General features: G+C 41.8%; 1 protein-coding gene across 1 annotated transcript in view; it reads right to left on the minus strand.

The window, feature by feature from the left end:
* Positions 1-598: 598 nt before the first annotated feature.
* The window catches only part of KCNK17 (potassium two pore domain channel subfamily K member 17), a 29,896-nt gene continuing 12,267 nt past the window's right edge, over positions 599-18,227 (minus strand). Inside the window, exons 3-5 of the mRNA XM_027681904.1 lie at positions 9,084-9,250; positions 7,867-8,035; positions 599-3,338 (exon numbers count right to left, since the gene is read on the minus strand). Coding sequence (XP_027537705.1) covers positions 3,067-3,338; positions 7,867-8,035; positions 9,084-9,250 — 608 coding nt within the window. The 3' untranslated portion in view covers positions 599-3,066. The remainder of the gene's footprint in view (positions 3,339-7,866; positions 8,036-9,083; positions 9,251-18,227) is intronic.

Raw genomic sequence — 18,227 nt, forward strand, 5'->3', positions numbered from 1 at the left:
TGAAAGTCTAACTTAAAATCACTAATGAAAACTGCACACTTATTGGAACAGGAAGAGATATTAAATAAAAAATAAACCAAGGAGCATCAGTAATTTTCCAGTGCAGACTATAGAAGACTGCAAGTCAGCTGTGACAAGAATGATAACAGCACCATGCTTTTGTTTTCTTTATTTTACCCTTGAGAAGATAACCTTTCATATTTTGGTATAATAGACATTGATTACGTTTTTTTTGTGATGTCGCAAAACTCCACTTTCTTCTCATCCCTCTGGGAACAAATTCATCCATGTCATTTAACCACAACACGGCTTTATAAACATCAGAAAGACTAGAGGAATGCCAGTTTGTTGGGATTCAGACACAATTGTATCTATTGTCCATATCAAAAGCTAGCTGAGGAACTGTCAAAAAAAGGATATTCATAAGTGACATCATGTGAATTCAGTGTCAGAGAACCCAGGCAGAGATGGCATTTGACTAATTTAATATTTTTTAAAGGGATCCAAGACCCCCAAGCAAGCAACTTGCAGCTCTGGAGGTACACATGGCTTGCAAGCAGTTCAGATGCACACATAAAGTGCATGGCAGGACTACGCTGGTGCTGAGCTGCTGGGTAACGCAACAGCACAGCTGCAGAAGGAAGTGAATCAGAAAAGATTTTGGAGCAGAAAATGAGGCATCTTGAGACTCAGCCACATGCTTAGGTCTGTGGCTGAGCCCCGACATATGGTGGAAGTACCAAGATCAATGAAGAATTTACTGGGTTTTTTTCCTTTTTTTGGGGCTACTCCTAAAGTTTGTCTTCCTTTTACCTCTCAAAGTGTATATTAGCTGCCCAAAGGCATGCAACTCTGTTTCCACTTCAGTGGAATCAAGGTGCCCAAACTTCCAAGGCACTTTTGAAAACCCCATTCACAAACTAAAAATACATGGGAATGTGAATTAAATGAGATTAATAAACATTCAAATTCAAAAGACGAAACTCTTCTCAAGATAAGCCTTCTCATCAAAGAGCAGAGCTGACAGAAATCCTCAGAATCTCTGACATTTCAAATTGAAGTTGAAATAGATTTAGCATAGTCATTCCTGTGCTTCAACAGCAGAAACTCCTACTATCTTTTGGACATCCAGATTTTACAATACAGTTACATTTACTTAGTTTTGTATGTGAAAAAGGGGGCAAAGGACAAGGATAAAAGAGTATCATGTTTTATGCTGTGGAATTGATTTACTTGTGTTTAAAGAAATAAACTTTGGTCTTTGTGTAGGCCAGCCCATTATGACATAAGTAAAATCGACACTGTACATCCATCAGTGAAAATAAGCAAGATGAAACACAGACAAAACAAAAATGTTTATTATAAAGGCTGTTAAAGAAATTCTTCAACGTTCAAAAATTTGAAACGCATTTATTTTGCATCCGTATGATCCGACATGTCCACTGCCTCCCTTCCTTATCTTTGCTGCCTATTCAAACAGTATTTGAGAGAATATTTACTACTGTGCAATCAGCAAAAGTTTGATAGACTAAATTTCACCCAGCTGATTTCTTTCCAGCATTTGCTCCTGTAATCAGTTCCACCACTCAGACTGGCCTATATATAGAAACTCTTTTTTCACAATATATCTTCCAGATTCTGTGTTCTTGAAGACTGTAAACTTTTCACTCACTACATTTCTGTGAATATAGCTATGGATATTTCTAATTCCTGAGTCGCATTCTCCAATGGATTGAATTTTCAGTCTTTTCAGCCTTTTCTCTATCATTCATGTGGAATCTTGGTTCAATGCAAAAGCTGACGGCTCACCCAAATGCTTCATTCTAATTTGCTGCTATGGTCAAGTTTTCAAAGTTAATGTTCTAGGATGCAAGTAGCACAACAGGAATAAGAAAATAAGAAGACTAGATATAGGAATACAAATGGCAGTACAACTTAGACTCTGTTGTGCCTTTATCAATGATATAATGTATCAAAAGATTTTTGAGAACTTAATGGAATTAAAAAAAACCAAACTGTTCTGCTTCATGACTGACACAAAGGCCAAATAAGCAGGTCTGGCATTCCACAGATCAGACAGTTGTGATTACATAAAATATGTTAGAAACAACTGGTAAACTATTCATTTATGACATGAGAAGCTCACCAAAATAGCATCTCTTCATCACAGTTGAAGATAACTCAATCTGCTTCTAGATTAAAGTAGCCCTTGTTAACACTGGCCACAGGATAATGTTGGAAGCACTGCCACTTTAAAGTGCCTCTAGTCCTCCTTTTATGACTTCCAAGATGAGGCAAAATAATCTATCTAAATGACCTGCTGATGACATCTGGTCTACATAATACTTTACAAAGCATGAACCCATGTAAGTTCTGAAGTAAGGAATAGCCGACTCAGTCTCTTTCTAATATTAGAGGACCTCTGATGTAGAAACTGTTTTTAAAAAAATTTAATTATCTGTTTCTATTAAACACCTCTACAAGCTCTGTCTCATTGTCATCCATGTACTAGTGATAAGAGAGCAAAAGCTTGTTGCCACCTTTCACAAGCACAAGTATATAGGTGATGGTGCACGTGACTGACAAATAGCTTTAAACAGTGCTTTTCTTTAAGTCTTTTAGCAACACACTGTTTGTTTCCTTCATTAAATGCCACTTGATTTTCTAGCTGTGACATTTGCAAAATGCCACACACTGGCAGACACAGACATAGCAACTAGAGGCTGCAAGAACTTTGCATGCAAAGAAAAGGACAACAGCTGATGTTGCAAATGGATCTCAAAGGTTACCTCATATATTGAGGTGGGAGGGCAGGTAATATCTCCATCAATCTACTTTTGGCTAAGAGTCCCGTTGGTAATTCTTGGTGGTGCTGGAAATGAAACATTCTGTTGCCATTGCACAATGAAGAATAGAAGCATTTCAAGGTCATAGGGAAGCTTTCATCCCATGTGAAGGTCAGGGCAGCACCACTCCCTCATTTCTAAATGGTGCATCTCTGGTGCACTGAAACCTACAGGACACCAAGGGTATATTTCTCCCCTGGAGGGCTTCTGTAGGAGCTGTCTAGGTATGAGATTCACCCGGTCCTTTTGTTTTTGTGTCTTTGCCATTGCAGATGTCCACATTGTGAAGTCCTGTCATACTATTTTTATTACTATCCATTAAGTCTTCTGCCATCTCGGTGCTCTTCTTGTTGCATTGACAGAAGTCACTGGAGCTCTCTAGAAGGTTGATGCAAAATCTGATAACCAATGCTAGCCAGGCCATCCCAAAGAGGATCCACAGAGAGATTACATTCTTGTACCACCTTGGATAGGTGCGATCTGGGTTCATCCCTAGAATAGAATCACCCCAAACATTTCTAGATTGGATCAAGAGTGCCTCAGAGACAATAAACATAAAAGCAAAAAGGTAGTTGAAATACCAATTAATATTAGTGGTTTCTATATAAAACACGAGTATCTCATCTACTTAGCATGTGAATAGATGTTGTAAGCAAGTATGTTTCATGACATGTCACCAACAACCTAGTACTCCCTAAGAATCACAAAGTTTACCCGTAAGAAAGAAAAATAAATCCCAGATTGCATCTATGTCAAAGTGAAATTATTCACATTTAAGCACACAATTTTATTTCTCCACTTATTACTCAGCATAACAGTATTGTATTAGCATGTAACAGGGGGCCCTGCAGGCAGAGAGGTAAGTGGGTTTTATGTATCAATGCATGTTAAACCACACATAAGCAAGTGAGAGAGTCTCTGAGAGTGGGAGGAAAGAGGCCTGAGTAGTCCTAAAACCTCCAAGATAAAACCAAGCCTTGGAAGACAGTTTGAAATTATACTACCTCTGTCTGGTTACTCAGCTAGTACTCTGTGATCCCTTTGGCGCAAAGCCATATTTCTAGTTGTGTTTCCACAATGTTTAGTGCAAAGAGACTTTTATGGGATAAGTTAGTGTCAGTAGCAACATTAATACAGAAAAAGCCCTATGAAGTGACTGGGCTATTTCATAAAGCAGTCCGGGGTACCCTTACAGACACAGGATACAAATCAATGGCAGTGAAGTTCTTGCATGGCCTTTTTCCTACACTGCTTCTCAGGTGTCATTACTTAGTTTCCTTACCTTAGGAAGGTTTGTCACTTTATAACTGGATACTTACAGTGCAGCAGATACTACAGAAAACCCAATAATTTTGGGACAGGATGTGAGGAGTTAACACATACGAGGTGGTACCTCCACAAACCTGGAGGCCACACTCCATATCACATTCCAGTGAAAAGCACTCATAGGGCTGGGTTAAAATGGGACATCCATCAAAACACTCCACAGGTGTTTAGGTTTTTGTCATCTGTGATAGGTTGTGTGCAAGAATACTGTCCTAGCAGTTCCCAAATCATGGTCTATGAACTGTTACTGTCTACAAGACTGTGATAAGTAGAAACTGTTTAGCAGAGTCATATTAAACAGCCAATTCTTTACACCCATTTACTTAGTATTATTATATATTATATAATATACATTGTAGGTGTTCAATATAATGGGACCACAAGACATTAAGTTGTCACTAAGTCCCTGTAAATGTTTGGGAGCTACCCTGAGATTAGCTTAGTTGGTTAGAGCATGGTGCTAATAACACTAAGATTACGGGTTTGATCCCCATTCACTTAAGAGCTGGACTCAATAATCCTTATGGGTCCCTTCCAACTCAGAATATTCTATTCTATGATTCTAACCACTTCTGTGGTAACTACTCTTTTGGCTGGCTTTCTACTTTAAGGTGAACTTCAAACAGGAAGAGTATTATATGCATTATTCAAACAAGAACTTTTCACCAATGCTAAATTCAAAGGTTTAAAAATTGTTTGTTTCTAAGAAATAAATGAAAATATGAGCAAAGGGCTATTTGAGGCTTCCAAGGAGAATGCTTTCCCCACAGCACGATAGGTGCAGACTTGAGGGTGAGAAGATCTGAAGCAGTATAGGACCTACATGGCACCCTGTCTCCAATAGAAGGGCTTACAGAGTGTGTAAATTAGCAAATTTCAGGGCCAGTAAGAGAAGCTACATCAATATTACTAAATAAAACTGGCAAGGGACCACTCTATGACTTCAAATGCAAGTGCCACAGCCTGGCTTACATATTTCCCAAAACAGAGCAGCTGTGTCCAAAGTGAACACAGGACATCACTCCTGGCATATTATATCCCCCAGAATTTCCCTCGCCCAGAACAGGTTGAACAGGATTGTGTTCAGGTGGATTTTTAATATCTCCAGAGAAAGAGATTCCACATCATCTCTGGGCAGTCCATGCCAGTGCTCTGTCACCCTCAAAATTAAGTTTTTCCTCATATCCAAATGAATCTTCCCATGTTTCAGTTCGTGCCCACCTACCCTTGACCTGTCACTGTACATTACTGAAACAGGTTTGATCCCATCCTCTTGACACCCACTCTCAAGATATGCTTTGATAAGATCTCCTCTCAGGCCTCTCTTCTCCAGGCTAAACAGGTCCAGCTCCTTCAGCCTGTCCTTCTAAGAGAGATGCTCCAGTCCCTTCATGATGTTTGTAGCCTTCCATTGGACCCACTGCAGGAACTCCATGTCTCTCTTGTACTGAAGAGTCCAGAACTGAACACAGCACTCTACATGTGGCCTCACTAGGGCTGAGTAGAGGGGCAGGATCATCTCCCTCGACCTGCTCTTCCTGATGCATTCCAGGATACCAATGGCCTTCTTGGCCACAAGGGCACTCTGCTGGATCATGGGCAATTTGTTGTCCACAAAGGACCCCCAGGCCATTTTCTGTAGAGCTGCTTTCCAGCACGTCAGCTACTCCTCCCAGTTTTCTATCACACTAGTGGGGAAACAGTATGATGGTCACTTGAACCTCATTTTTAAGTTTAGACATAAAACCACACATACAGGATTGAAAGGCCAAAATTGTTTGGCCAGTACATACCACAGGACACTTGACACATTCAGTTATTCCCATGCTGAACCTAGCATATCTATCAGCTGGAAGGCAGGAGGGCTCTGCAGAGGGACCTGGACAGACTGGAGAGTTGGGCTGATTCCAACAGGATGAGGTTCAGCAAGGCCAAGTGCTGGGTCCTGCACTTTGGTCACAACAACCCCATGCAGCACAACGGGCTGGGGACAGAGTGGCTGGAGAGCAGCCAGGCAGAAAGGGACCTGGGAGTTTGGATTGACAGGAAGCTGAACATGAGCCAGCAGTGTGCCCAGGTGGCCAAGAAGGCCAATGGCATCCTGGCCTGGATCAGGAACAGTGTGGCCAGCAGGACCAGGGAAGTGATTCTTCCCTTGTACTCAGCACTGGTGAGGCCACACCTTGAGTACTGTGTCCAGTTCTGGGCCCCTCAGTTCAGAAAGGATACTGAGGTGCTGGAGCAGGTCCAGAGGAGAGCAACAAGGCTGGCGAAGGGACTCGAACACAAGTCCTATGAGGAGGGACTGAGGGAGCTGGGGTTATTTAGCCTGGAGAAGAGGAGGCTCAGGGGAGACCTCATCACTCTACAACTCCCTGAAAGGAGTTTGTAGCCAGGTGGGGGTCGCTCTCTTCTCCCAGGCAACTATCAGCAAGACAAGAGGGCATGGTCTTAAGCTGTGCCAGGGGAGGTTTAGGTTGGATATTAGGAAGAAATTCTTTACAGAGAGAGTAATCAGCCATTGGAATGGGTTGCCCAGGGAAGTGGTGGATTCTCTGTCCCTGGAGGTTTTTAAGATGAGACTGGATGTGGCACTTAGTGCCATGGTCTGGCAACCACGGCGGTAGTGGATCAAGGGTTGGACTTGATGATCTCGGAGGTCCTTTCCAACCTGGCTGATTCTATGATTCTATACTTATGGCAGTATGCCAGTTACAAAGGTACTACATAGGTGAAGGTACACCTGGAAGAGGGAGGTATAACAAATTCATTACCAGAAACTGAGAGAAGTAAAGCTGCTGCCACACAGAATTCAGCATCATCTGTAAAATCAGCTCAGGAAAATGCTGAACTAACCTAGCTTTTGTTAAGCTTCATCTGGCTATCCTTACCCAAGATAACTTGATTCCAGCTTATTTATTTGTGCCTACACAAGCTCTAATCATAACTCTGACGCATTATACACAAGTCCTAAAGTAACTGCCACAAAGCTGTCTAACCATCAACCAAGCGCTATGAAGAAAAGAAAATAGAGAATCCATAATAAGATGTTTTAGTCTTTCTGTCTCTCAGGGATTTCAGGGTGCATGTGTTTCTATAATCAATTTGTTTTTAATGAGAAAGTCGTTATCAAAAAGGTGTGTCCTGTGTTTCAGCAAATGCAACGGGCGTGGGTCCAATCCCACTTCCTCTGGCAAAGGCTTTTGGCATCCAAAACTAGGCTGTGCCTGGTGCCTGACAGTCCACACCTAAGTGACTTAAGCTGCCTTTTAGAAAGCAGTTGTCTAGGGTTTTGACAGAAGAAATGGTCATGGTCTGTTAATGGTGATGCAGAGTAGCATCTGCTGAAACTAATTGCTGCTGATGCATTGGAGTGCAATAAGTGTGCCATCAGCCACTGCTGTGATTAAAAACAGAGCACTCCAGCCTGGTGGTGTAGTCATTCAGGGGACAGACCACATGCATGCTGGGAGACTACTCATTGACGGGGAAACAATTTCTTTGTTCACCCTACAGGTGCATTGCTATCACAGGAATCACGTCTTCCCCAACCTGTCAAACGCCTATTACAATATATTTATCATCAGGCCTGTGGATTGCTAGCGGTGTCAAACTGCCAAGTGGGGAGCTTCATATGCCATGCATTTGACTTTGCTGTTTAGTAGGTGGAAGCGACGAAATGTGAACTACTCACCAATCACATAATCTCCAAACCCTATAGTGCTGAGGGTAATGAAGGAATAGTAGAAGCCTTCTTCATAAGACCAGCCTTCTTTGTCAGAGAATAAGAAGGGAGGTAGCAAGAGGAACAATAACAAGCCAGTTACCAGTGCACAGGTCTTCATCAGGAGAGAAGCTTTATTCTAGTAAAACAGGAAGAAAAAAAGCTTATGAAGGACTCCACAAAAATATGCAAACATTCATTACATTCCACTATAATAAACGGTGTGGATCTCCCAGTGTGTTGATTTTACCTGGGATGGTTATTTTCTTCATAGTAGATAGTGTGGGGCTGTACTTTAGATTTGTGCTGAAAATAGTATTGATAATACAGGGCTTTTCTGCTTCTCATCCCACCCCACCAGTGAGTAGATGGGGAGTACACAGGAATTTGGGAGGGGACACAGCCAGGACAGCTGACCCCAACTGATCAAAGGGATATTCCATACCATATGGCATCATGCTCACCATACAGAGCTAGGGGAAGAAGGAAGAGGGGGGATATTCAGAGTGATAGCATTTGTCTTTCCCAAGTTACACATGAAGAAGCCCTGCTTTCCTGGAGATGGCTGAACACGTGCCTGCTGATGAAAAGTGGTAAACAAATTCCTTGTTTTGTTTTTCTCTGCTTGCATGCACAGCTTTTGCTTTACCTGTTAAACTGTCTTTACTTCAACCCATGACATTTTTCACTTTTATTCTTCTGATTTTCTTCCCCATCCCACTGGGAGGGAGGGAGTGAGTGGCTGCATGGTGCTTAGCTGCCAGATGGGGTTAAACTTCGACATCCAGTCACAAACTGGGCATCACCTCCATGAGTCCTAAATTCATGCCAGTTTAAAGCCTATTCGACAAATGTTCCCATATAACTTACTCAGGCAATTCTAACTATGACTGATGATAAACAGACCAGATAGTCTAGGACTGTGCATGGCTCTCATGCTTTAGCACTTCTGTTGCTGTAGAGGAAGTCATTCATCACAGAATTTCCCTCAATTAATAAACAACCTTATCTGACACCTCATAGGGCTGTCATAAACTAAATTTATTTGCTTCCAGCTATTCCTGAATATTATTGCCTTTTTGGCCAAATAGGTAGGCAGGCTGTCCTTGTTAGCTGGAGGATCTCAAATACCAGACAATGTCCTCTGTCTTTTGTTTCCTTGAGGTATACCCATGCACATTGCTTACCTGCCAAGGAAACACGTCCTCTAGGCGATGGGCACAATGCTGAACCCCAAGCAGCATCAGCTGCCCAATTTCATTCAGGACTACAAGGTTCAAGGGAATTCCAAAAAGTGCAAACACGATGCAGAAGATTCGACCAACTGCAGTGCTGAGGCTCAGGTTCCCATAGCCTAGGCAGGGAAGGAATGAGGCATTAAATCTAAAATACTCTTTGCTTGCCCTCCTACCCTGGAGGGGTGAACCTCCATCTTCTAAAGAAGTTAGGCAAGAAGGTCACTGCTCCAAAAGGACCTTTTTTATAAATAACTGTAAGTTACATCCATTGTTTGTCATATCCTATTGTGGGCTGGAAAATAACACTTCTTTCCCTGCCAATTTTGCTTAGTTCCTTTTCCATTTACCAGTGAATTTCCTCTCCCCTACCCACTGTCCTGGCTGGGATCTGACGTAAATGCAAACCTTCCGTTTAGCTCAGTTTTTGTAAGCATTGTTGGCATGGGGTTTGCTGGTAAATGATCCTGCATGGCTGTCAGATGGTCTCTGAATCACAACAAGTGTTTTAATTATAACAACCACCCTTTTCTACCTTTGTCCCACACGACTAGTGAACTTCACACTGCCTCCTTGCTTATACTCCTCATTTGCGCCACAAGTACCAAATACACCTTAAATTGTCAAAATGGTTCTCTAGAATGTAATAAAAAGTCCTGCCTTGCAAGCACAGCCTTGCTTGTATCCTCAGGTGATTATGCCTTCAAAATCACTGCTGCAATATTTGTCTTTGTTCCCCGCACTTTCTTTTTAAAATGTCCTGTAAATCTGCAAACTCGCACTTCTTTAGTTTCAAGTGTTTTATGCCACAGGAAAGTCAGATTTAACTATGGTTTATTTCATAGGATGCTTTCTAAGACAGGGGAAGAAATAGCACACCACAAGCATTTCAACTGTGATTTAGCCAGTCAGAGACCTGTGGCCTTGACTACATTTCAAAATCACCTCTGCTCATTAGAGATTGGTGTACGTCCATATGCAAGATTATCTTTTCACCACAAATAATGATATCCCCTCCCGGCGACACCCAAAGTTAGCACAGCACAAGCACCGGTGCCTTGCTACCTGCTTTTAGGTGGTGTAGCCCCAGGGCAAGTGAGCAGTGCCCAGGAGGGAGAGGTCCCAGGGTTGGGCTCTGTACCCCAGATAAGTGAGAGCGCAAACACTTGTGGTTAATCAGATAGAGTCCCATTCCTTCAGTAACTTCTGTCACATGCCAGCTGCAATAAGCCACTGACCAACAATGTAGGGATATTTACACGTCCTGTGCCACATTTTGTGCTAACAAAAATCTCTCACCATGGACAACTCTGCAGTTAACTGTGCATGTGCAATTACACCCAGAAAAAGGTCTGGGGCAAACTATTTCTAATATGCAGCCATACAAATTTGAAGTTTTACTATTTGGAGGACTTTCCCTCCAATAATTTTAGACTTGAATGATTTGTGAGCCTCTGAGTCTAACATATATGACAGCACATAATACACCTCCAAAGCAGCCCCAACAGCCTGTCCCTGGGAGAGGGCAGAGCATCTCTCAGAAAGAATGGGATGCTGTTACATAACTAGAGATAGTTTTTCAATACAGTCAAACAAAGGGGCTAAATTAGGACTTCATTCCAGTGCTATGTTCATAGAATCATAGAATCAGCTGGGTTGGAAAGGACCTCTGAGATCATCAAGCCCAACCCTTGATCCACTGTTCTTTGCTTGTGAGCAGCTTTATAATGTTTATGCACTTTTCCCCACATGTAATTGCTGATTTCTGCCAGCTTTCACCACTTCTAGACTAACAGGTGCGGTAAATGAGACATGCAGGCAAGTACATCCGGTTGGTAATCTCACCTAAGTGAATTAAAGGGATATGTGCCTAGAGCGATGCATTTCACACTGGCTATGCCACATTTCAGTGGATTAGTTCCAGTTCTTCCTTTTTGTGGACGGATCTGGCCCCAGGAGAAAGTGCTGGGGTGGGGGGGGGGCATTTACTGTACGGCTGGAGTCTGAACATTATTTACATACATTTATGGCCAGCCATTCCCACAGTGGTTTCCCCATCCCCTGTGCCCCTCTTTTCCTTCTATATTAAGTTTTAAAAGACTGTGTAATGTCTTAGACAGTTCTTCTTACCACAGCTTTCCAAGTTATTCCATCTCTGAAAAAAAAATCAGATAAGAGAAGAAAGGCCTGTGATCTCAGATCATGTGAAGCACAGCAGCCTCCAGAATTTTGGGGATGCCACATAGTGCTGACTGGAGAGCATGTACGGTTAAACTGTACATTACAACTAATTTAGAGTGGCAAATTCAATAATGTAAGAAGGTCTAATGTGGACAGTAAGCCCAGCACTCCAAACACCAGATCTGCTTTGCATTTGATTTCTCTGCTTCCCTTTTCCCTTGGGCTCAGCAGCTCAAGACAATTTTCTGAAGACTTGATGAGCAGTTGCTCAACATATGCCAAAAAGCCACAGTCCCATTAACTTTTTATACAGGATACAAAGTTTAATCAAATAGCACAGGAGACTTCAGATTATGTAAAATGGCCAGAAATTTATTCCTGGCTGATGACATCCACTTGCCTTTGCATGAGACAAATAGATGCCAACCTAGTTGTATATAAACCTCAACTGTTATAAAACTCAAGCAGGAACGGGTAAATAGGACATATTCTCTTCAGTAAATGGAATGAGGGTAATTGGTGTCTTATACCACTGTGGGCTATACATTAGAAGAGCTGAAGCAAACTCAGAGACTAAAACTACACTGGCAGTTGTGTCACATCCCTCATGAGCTTGCTGCTGGGATGTCACCTGCTGCTGGGATGTACCTGCCTGATCCAAGAGACACTGAAGAATGGTCACTAAACACTGCATAGACATCAAAATGTGTTTTCACTGAAGCTGGATTAAGCGCATGTACAGCACTCTCATTTTGAAATAAAGTGTAAAGTAAGTTAAGCTTCTTTAGAAAAAGCAAAATAAGAGTGGTTTTATTTCTAAATGTTCACATCCACGTGCTTTAACTCATGTGCTTCTGTTATACATATTTAGTAATTCAGGATGTTTTCCCTGCTTTCCCATTACATTCCCTTAACATATGGGCTTTGGAAGCTCTGTGGACTTGTTAAGAAGATGAGACTTATTAGTAAAAGATCTTTTCATTCACAAGACAATATCCTATTTGCAGTATTCTCAGTTCAACTAAGGCAACTGCAACTTCCTGCTACCCACAATGAAAGATTTGTTTAGCTCCTGTTCTCACTGCCTGGATGTGAAAGAGTAGTTTCAGCAAAAAGTCCTTAGAACAAAAACCAAGTGTCTTTCACAGGCTGAAAATAATCTGCAAACTTACAAAAAATTTCATCTGCGGAAAAAACCCAATGGACTTAAAAAAAAAAAAAAAAGCTGGAGGAAGAGCTGCTTCCCTAATCTGTAACTTTATCAGTGGTTTTAGCATTCAAACACATTTTTGGGGAGATTTGGTTTAATTGTTTCTCCTACTCGAGAGTATACAAGCCATCATTTCCTAAGGAATGACCTAATCCCAAATTTACAGAGTGCTCTTGTTGACAGTATTTTGCTTTGAACAGCCACACACTCATCTAAGCCTAGGAGCTAGGTGTCTTGAACAACAGGAGTGTTTGACCCACAGGGCCATTGGACAGCTCAGTGAGGGGTGTCAGTCCCAGAATTACTTTATTTTGCATTAGACATTTAAATACTCAAAAATGCTCCACTTGGCATTTGGGGTGATCTCCAGTGAGCCACATTCTTCTTCTCCCAGGCACTGGAGGAAGTTATAACCTCAAACTATCTAGCTCCTCCCATCAACAGCTCCTCCTCTAACATTTTTCAGAAAATCTAAACTTTCCTTTTCCTTGTGATCTTTACAAGTAACCTGAATGTTTTAATCTGGGATAAATGAAAGGTTTTGCTCATGAAAAATTCAAATGTGTTATTGAGAAAAAATAAGAACATGCAAATTCACTTTAGACAGAAAAGTTGTCTTTGTATAATTCAAAGTGGAAAAATACACAAACAAACCTATTGATCACTCACACAGCCTTATATGTTTGTCTGATTCCTGAAAATGTGAGCAAAGGTCCAGTTCAGCTGGAAGGTGTCCTTGATAAAGCCCTCATTACCCTGGTTTGACCTCATAGCTGACTGCTTTAAGCACACAGTTGCACCAGAGACCTTCTGAGGCACCAGGAAGTCTGAATTATCTTATGATCTTACAAGCATTAAGATTTTCAGAGGTCATCTGGTACCACCTACACTCAACTGAAGATCAGGGGATCCTATTCTCCCTCATACTTTGATTGCCTCCATGAGAATAACTATATGAAAACATATTTGGCTTCTCAAGCTTCTTGTGAGATTTCGTATTATACCCATCAAGTCTGCTTCAAGTTCAGGAACACCTGGCAGCTGGACAGAGCCACTGAGCTCAGGACACCTGACATGGGAAGTCAGTTATTTCCAATTTATCCATCCATGGAGGATGACCTTGCTAAGGCCTCCCAATTGTGGTAGAGACAGAAGCAGGACATGGAAGCCCCAAGCAGCCACAGTTCTTGCACTGGCTTCTCAGTTTTATGATTAGAACAAACCAAGAATTTAAAGAATTTGATTATTAAAGCTAGTGGGCAGATTCTCAGGAACTGTGTCTTACATGGCAGAGCTCACTGGGACCCTGGCAGGTTGAACCAGGGCATGTGGTGGAAGCTGCCCATCACTATTCATTTTAGCTAGTGCTGTTTTGAAGTAGAGACCAATAACTAAGGCTGGTAGGCCGAAAAACGCGTTTGAACAGAGTTTTAAGCCCTATGAAATTCCACACGTCAGCAAATTTGGTTGCACACTGCTTCAGTGAGTGAAAGGCCAGAACAATGCTTCAGATGAGTACTGCAGTCTTATTTGTACTGTATTTATTTGTGTATACAATGGAAGCTGTCTCAATCGGACAAGATGTTATGCAGGCAGGAAAGCAGACCAAATTTGCCAGTGCTCAGGAGATAACTGGTGGATGTGGGAATATCACTCGCAGCAACATCCTCTGAGCTATCTCCCATGGTCCGCTGTGCCACATCCTACTTGGCCAAGCCCATAAAGCAGCTCTGTCAGCTGTCACAAGGCAGGGTAATGATCAATGCATCCAAAGTGGGGGGCTCTTCAGCAGAGAACTCCCCTACACAAGCCTGAGGTTCACAGAGGATTCAAATGTCAGAGGCCCCAGGTTGTTACTCCATATTTTAACTAACCTGAGACATTAAGTTACTTTAACTGACTTTCTCAATGGATTGTCCACCAGCAATGGGTGGAAACTTGGCCACCTCTCAGGAACACCACCAGACACTGGGCAGCACTACAGAGAGTCAGAGTGCTCAAGAAACTTTTGCTGGCCCAAAGCATTACACTGCCCTGAACTTGTACTTTTTTTTTCCTCCCCCATGGGAATCATCTGTGGCAACTACTAATTGTCTGTAACAATGTGCTTAATAGCACCACTCATCAATAGCCTGCTCCTTGACTCTTTGCTATCCCCTAATCCTTTGGGGTTTTGCTTTTAGGAGCTATTATACTGTGATAACCAGAGATGGAAAGAACAGGAAGAAGGTCTTTCCCTTCCTTTCCACATGGTGAGACGGCTTATTTGTCCTATTTTATATTTAAAAAAGGACCTTTGAAATTCATACAAATGAACTCTTAGCTATGCAGCAGAAAATGGTAATGCAGCACTAGGCAATGGCATCTCCCCACCCAATATAAAGGGGCACATTCAGGCTAGAGAGGACATACTCTCCCATCTACAACTGCAGCCTCAACACAAAGCATTTTCCTAGCACCTTGTCTGAAATTACACCACCCTGAGATCATTTGACTTCAGGAATTTTCATCTTGTGCCCCACTCTCAACTTGCTTTGACCTCTGCATTAGTCCAAACTAACTAGGAGGAGAATAAACAAAGAAAGGAGAGACTTTTGTGTCGGCAAGGGATAAAGACATCTGAGAGATAAAACCAGCAGCAAGTTAGCTTCTCTTCTTTAATCATGTTTAGTACTACATCTTTAAAGGAACTCTGAAGATGACCCTTCAAGGCATTGGAGAGAGGGTTCTATGGAAAAACTCTGCAGAAGATGAGATAACAAAAAAACTGGGATGACATTACATGTCAAAGACAGCAATGAAGAAAGCACAGAAGCATAACAGTGGAGAGAAGGAATCATCAGATGGCCAGGGCTGTCCAACCCACATGATCAGAAGTTATAAATGCAGTTCCATTCAAATGCCAAGACTGGACAAAAACTACATAGGCTTTGGGGCACTTTAAACAACAGGTTTTAGTTCATACACACCTGTTCTTTAAACCTTTGGGATTAGGGAACCATGTGTGCCCAGCCTGCAGGTTAGAACTTGCTTTGTTTTTTCAGCAAAATTTGCATGCTGCTTTTAATTATTAGTGGAAATAGATGAGGCTCTCATTTAAATGGAAGAAGAAGGGTACAGCGCAGAAGGTGCTGCAACAGGAAACATGGGGACTCAAATCTTGTCAGTGGGGAAAGAAGCTAATGCTCCTCAGTTGGTCTTAATGAGGAAAGAAGATTACATCCTTCCCATATCCCAGTGAGAAAGCATTCTGGTAAGGACTTGAGAAACACATCAAGCCTTCTGGGGGGAGTTGAAGTACCTAAAGCAGAATACAGCTAACAGAATGGAAATAGTATCTCAAAGGAAAGTGATGAAGGTGAAAGTGACAGTGTCTTTGGCAGTGCTGTTTGAGAAGACTAAGGAAAAAGGCCACAAAGACACTATGTAGGGCAAGAGGCCAGCAAGACACTAATAGCATTAGCTGCAGAGAAAGAATATGGAAGAGACAAACAGGCCAAAGAAGGACTTGCAGCAGCTGGAACACATGGAATAGAGTCCATCCAGATTCTTCAGAATCTTTATATAGTACCTCTAAATTCCTGAGAATCTCTTTTTCTCCATTATCATCTTAACTCCACCCTTTGTGAACTCCTTTGCCAGAATGCCTTGGGCTTTAACTCCTATACGTTAATCTTGTGAGGCTGGACCTGCTTTCATTGGTTCCATAATCACAGCCTAGGACAGGCTCTTCCTTGCCATGTAAGGACACTAAAACCTCAACAAATCCTCAAGAAACCTTCTCAACTGTCATTTACCCCATTGCCATGCCTTATACATGAAGTTTCCTATTGTGACTCACTCCTGTGAACGTCATTGAGTTCTTTGGAAAGGAGCTTGATTCTTTACTTGACATTAATTGTCCTTCTCAGTAACACATCGATTTCCTCCATGAAGCTGAACTAGCCACTATCTCAAGAATTTGCATAAAAACAGATGATAACAGACTCAAGGTGAGGCTCTGTGAAACTATCTGTAGTTTTCTCTTCAACATACTGTTATCAAGTGTTAAGACCTGTATGCAACTAACAATTTAACTTGAAAAAGAACAAAGAGTCCAACTGTCTGAAGTCCTCTGCATAGAAGTGACTTGTATGGCATTCTCAGCTCCACAACTGAAAAATCATGAGCAAGTCCCTAGAGTCACAGCATCAGCTTTAAAATTATGAGATAGAGAGCTGTAATATTTGGTTCTTTTCAATTGCCTCTGCTGTCCTGTCCCATCCTTCCTCCCCAGCCATCAGTGCAACGAGTTTACTTAAAGAAAGAGGGAAAAAAAAAAAAAAGAAAAAAAAAGTAGCTTAGCAGCCAGAAATGCTTAGTCTAGATCTCTGCCAGTATCACAAATTCCCCTTTTATTTTAACATGATAAATTTACTTCTTCCTGAATATAATTAACTTAAATTGGTTGTGTTAAAACAGTCACTCTGATGACGTATAAACTGATCAGGATTCACTACTGAAGTAAGCAAAGCAGCTCTGAGCAGATGCTGCTTTGTACCAAAGGCTAGAAGAAACTGCCCAGGCTCTGCGCTGAAAACCCACTGTCTAATGAGCCTCCACTGCCATCATCTGGTACAACCCGTGCGAGGTAGTACAGCACACTAAAAGTGTCTTCCCAATCAGAACAATGCATGTGCAAAAGAACAGGGTAGAAAGATGTACTGAGTCACAGGAAGATGATACCACACCACCATCCACTCATTCCCACCCCCGCGAAAAAACCACAAACCCTCTCTTTCTCTGAACTCATGTGTGGGGGCTTAGTGTTCTGGAGACAATTTAACAATCAGAAATCAAAAGAATGTGCCATTTAGCTGCAAAAAGAAAATTCTTGATTTAAAAATATACTTGAAATTGAAGAGAGCTGAGAAATTCAACACAAATCAGTAAACCTATGATGGATTTTTGATATTCAACAACCATCTCTCCACATACTCTCCCCTCCATGGTTCTTTTAATACTGGGTCACGTCGTAAGAAAAAGACATAAGGGCAAGTTATTAATGGTTTTTGGAGACTGGGGACATGAAAAGACAGTAATTAATAGCATCTGCCTTAACTAACACTGTACCCAATACATTTTATTTTTTCCATTCTCTCCCCCCTACTTATTTCCATCATTCCTTCATGGCTTTGCATTAGTCGTTTGCTGAAACCTGAGTCAACTGAATTGTGATGTTTATCCAGCTATTTAACTTTCACTTGAACAAGCAAGTCCTCAACCAATACAGATAGTAATAAGAAGGAAGTAATTCATAAATATAGCCTCTGAAGATGCAGCAGCCAGTATTAGAAGTGTTTCAGAATCATTCCTTTCCTTGTGATAGGAAAAGCTCATTTCAATGCACAATTCACCTCAGACCTCTCAGAGCCCACTAGGCTTGGGGAGGTACAGGTACTGCAGCACTGTGAAGTTCAGGCCCTAAAAGTTGTATAACTTAGTAGGAATATGGACTGAGCTAATTATCCCTGCATATAATCAGTTAGAGATCATTATTGTGCTGGCACTGATGATAAAGCGTTTCTAGGGCTAGGTTCATGGGTGCTTACCTCCTGCATGATATAGACAAGCTACAGGAAGCCCCATAGTGCTGGAGCAGCATCTGTCCTCATTCCCACTCTTTTCCTACCTATGAGGTGGCCCTGAAAGCAAGGAACTCTTAC

Source organism: Neopelma chrysocephalum, unplaced genomic scaffold (genome assembly GCF_003984885.1).
Source record: "Neopelma chrysocephalum unplaced genomic scaffold, ASM398488v2 Primary Assembly neopelma1_61b, whole genome shotgun sequence".
Lineage (NCBI taxonomy): Eukaryota > Metazoa > Chordata > Aves > Passeriformes > Pipridae > Neopelma > Neopelma chrysocephalum.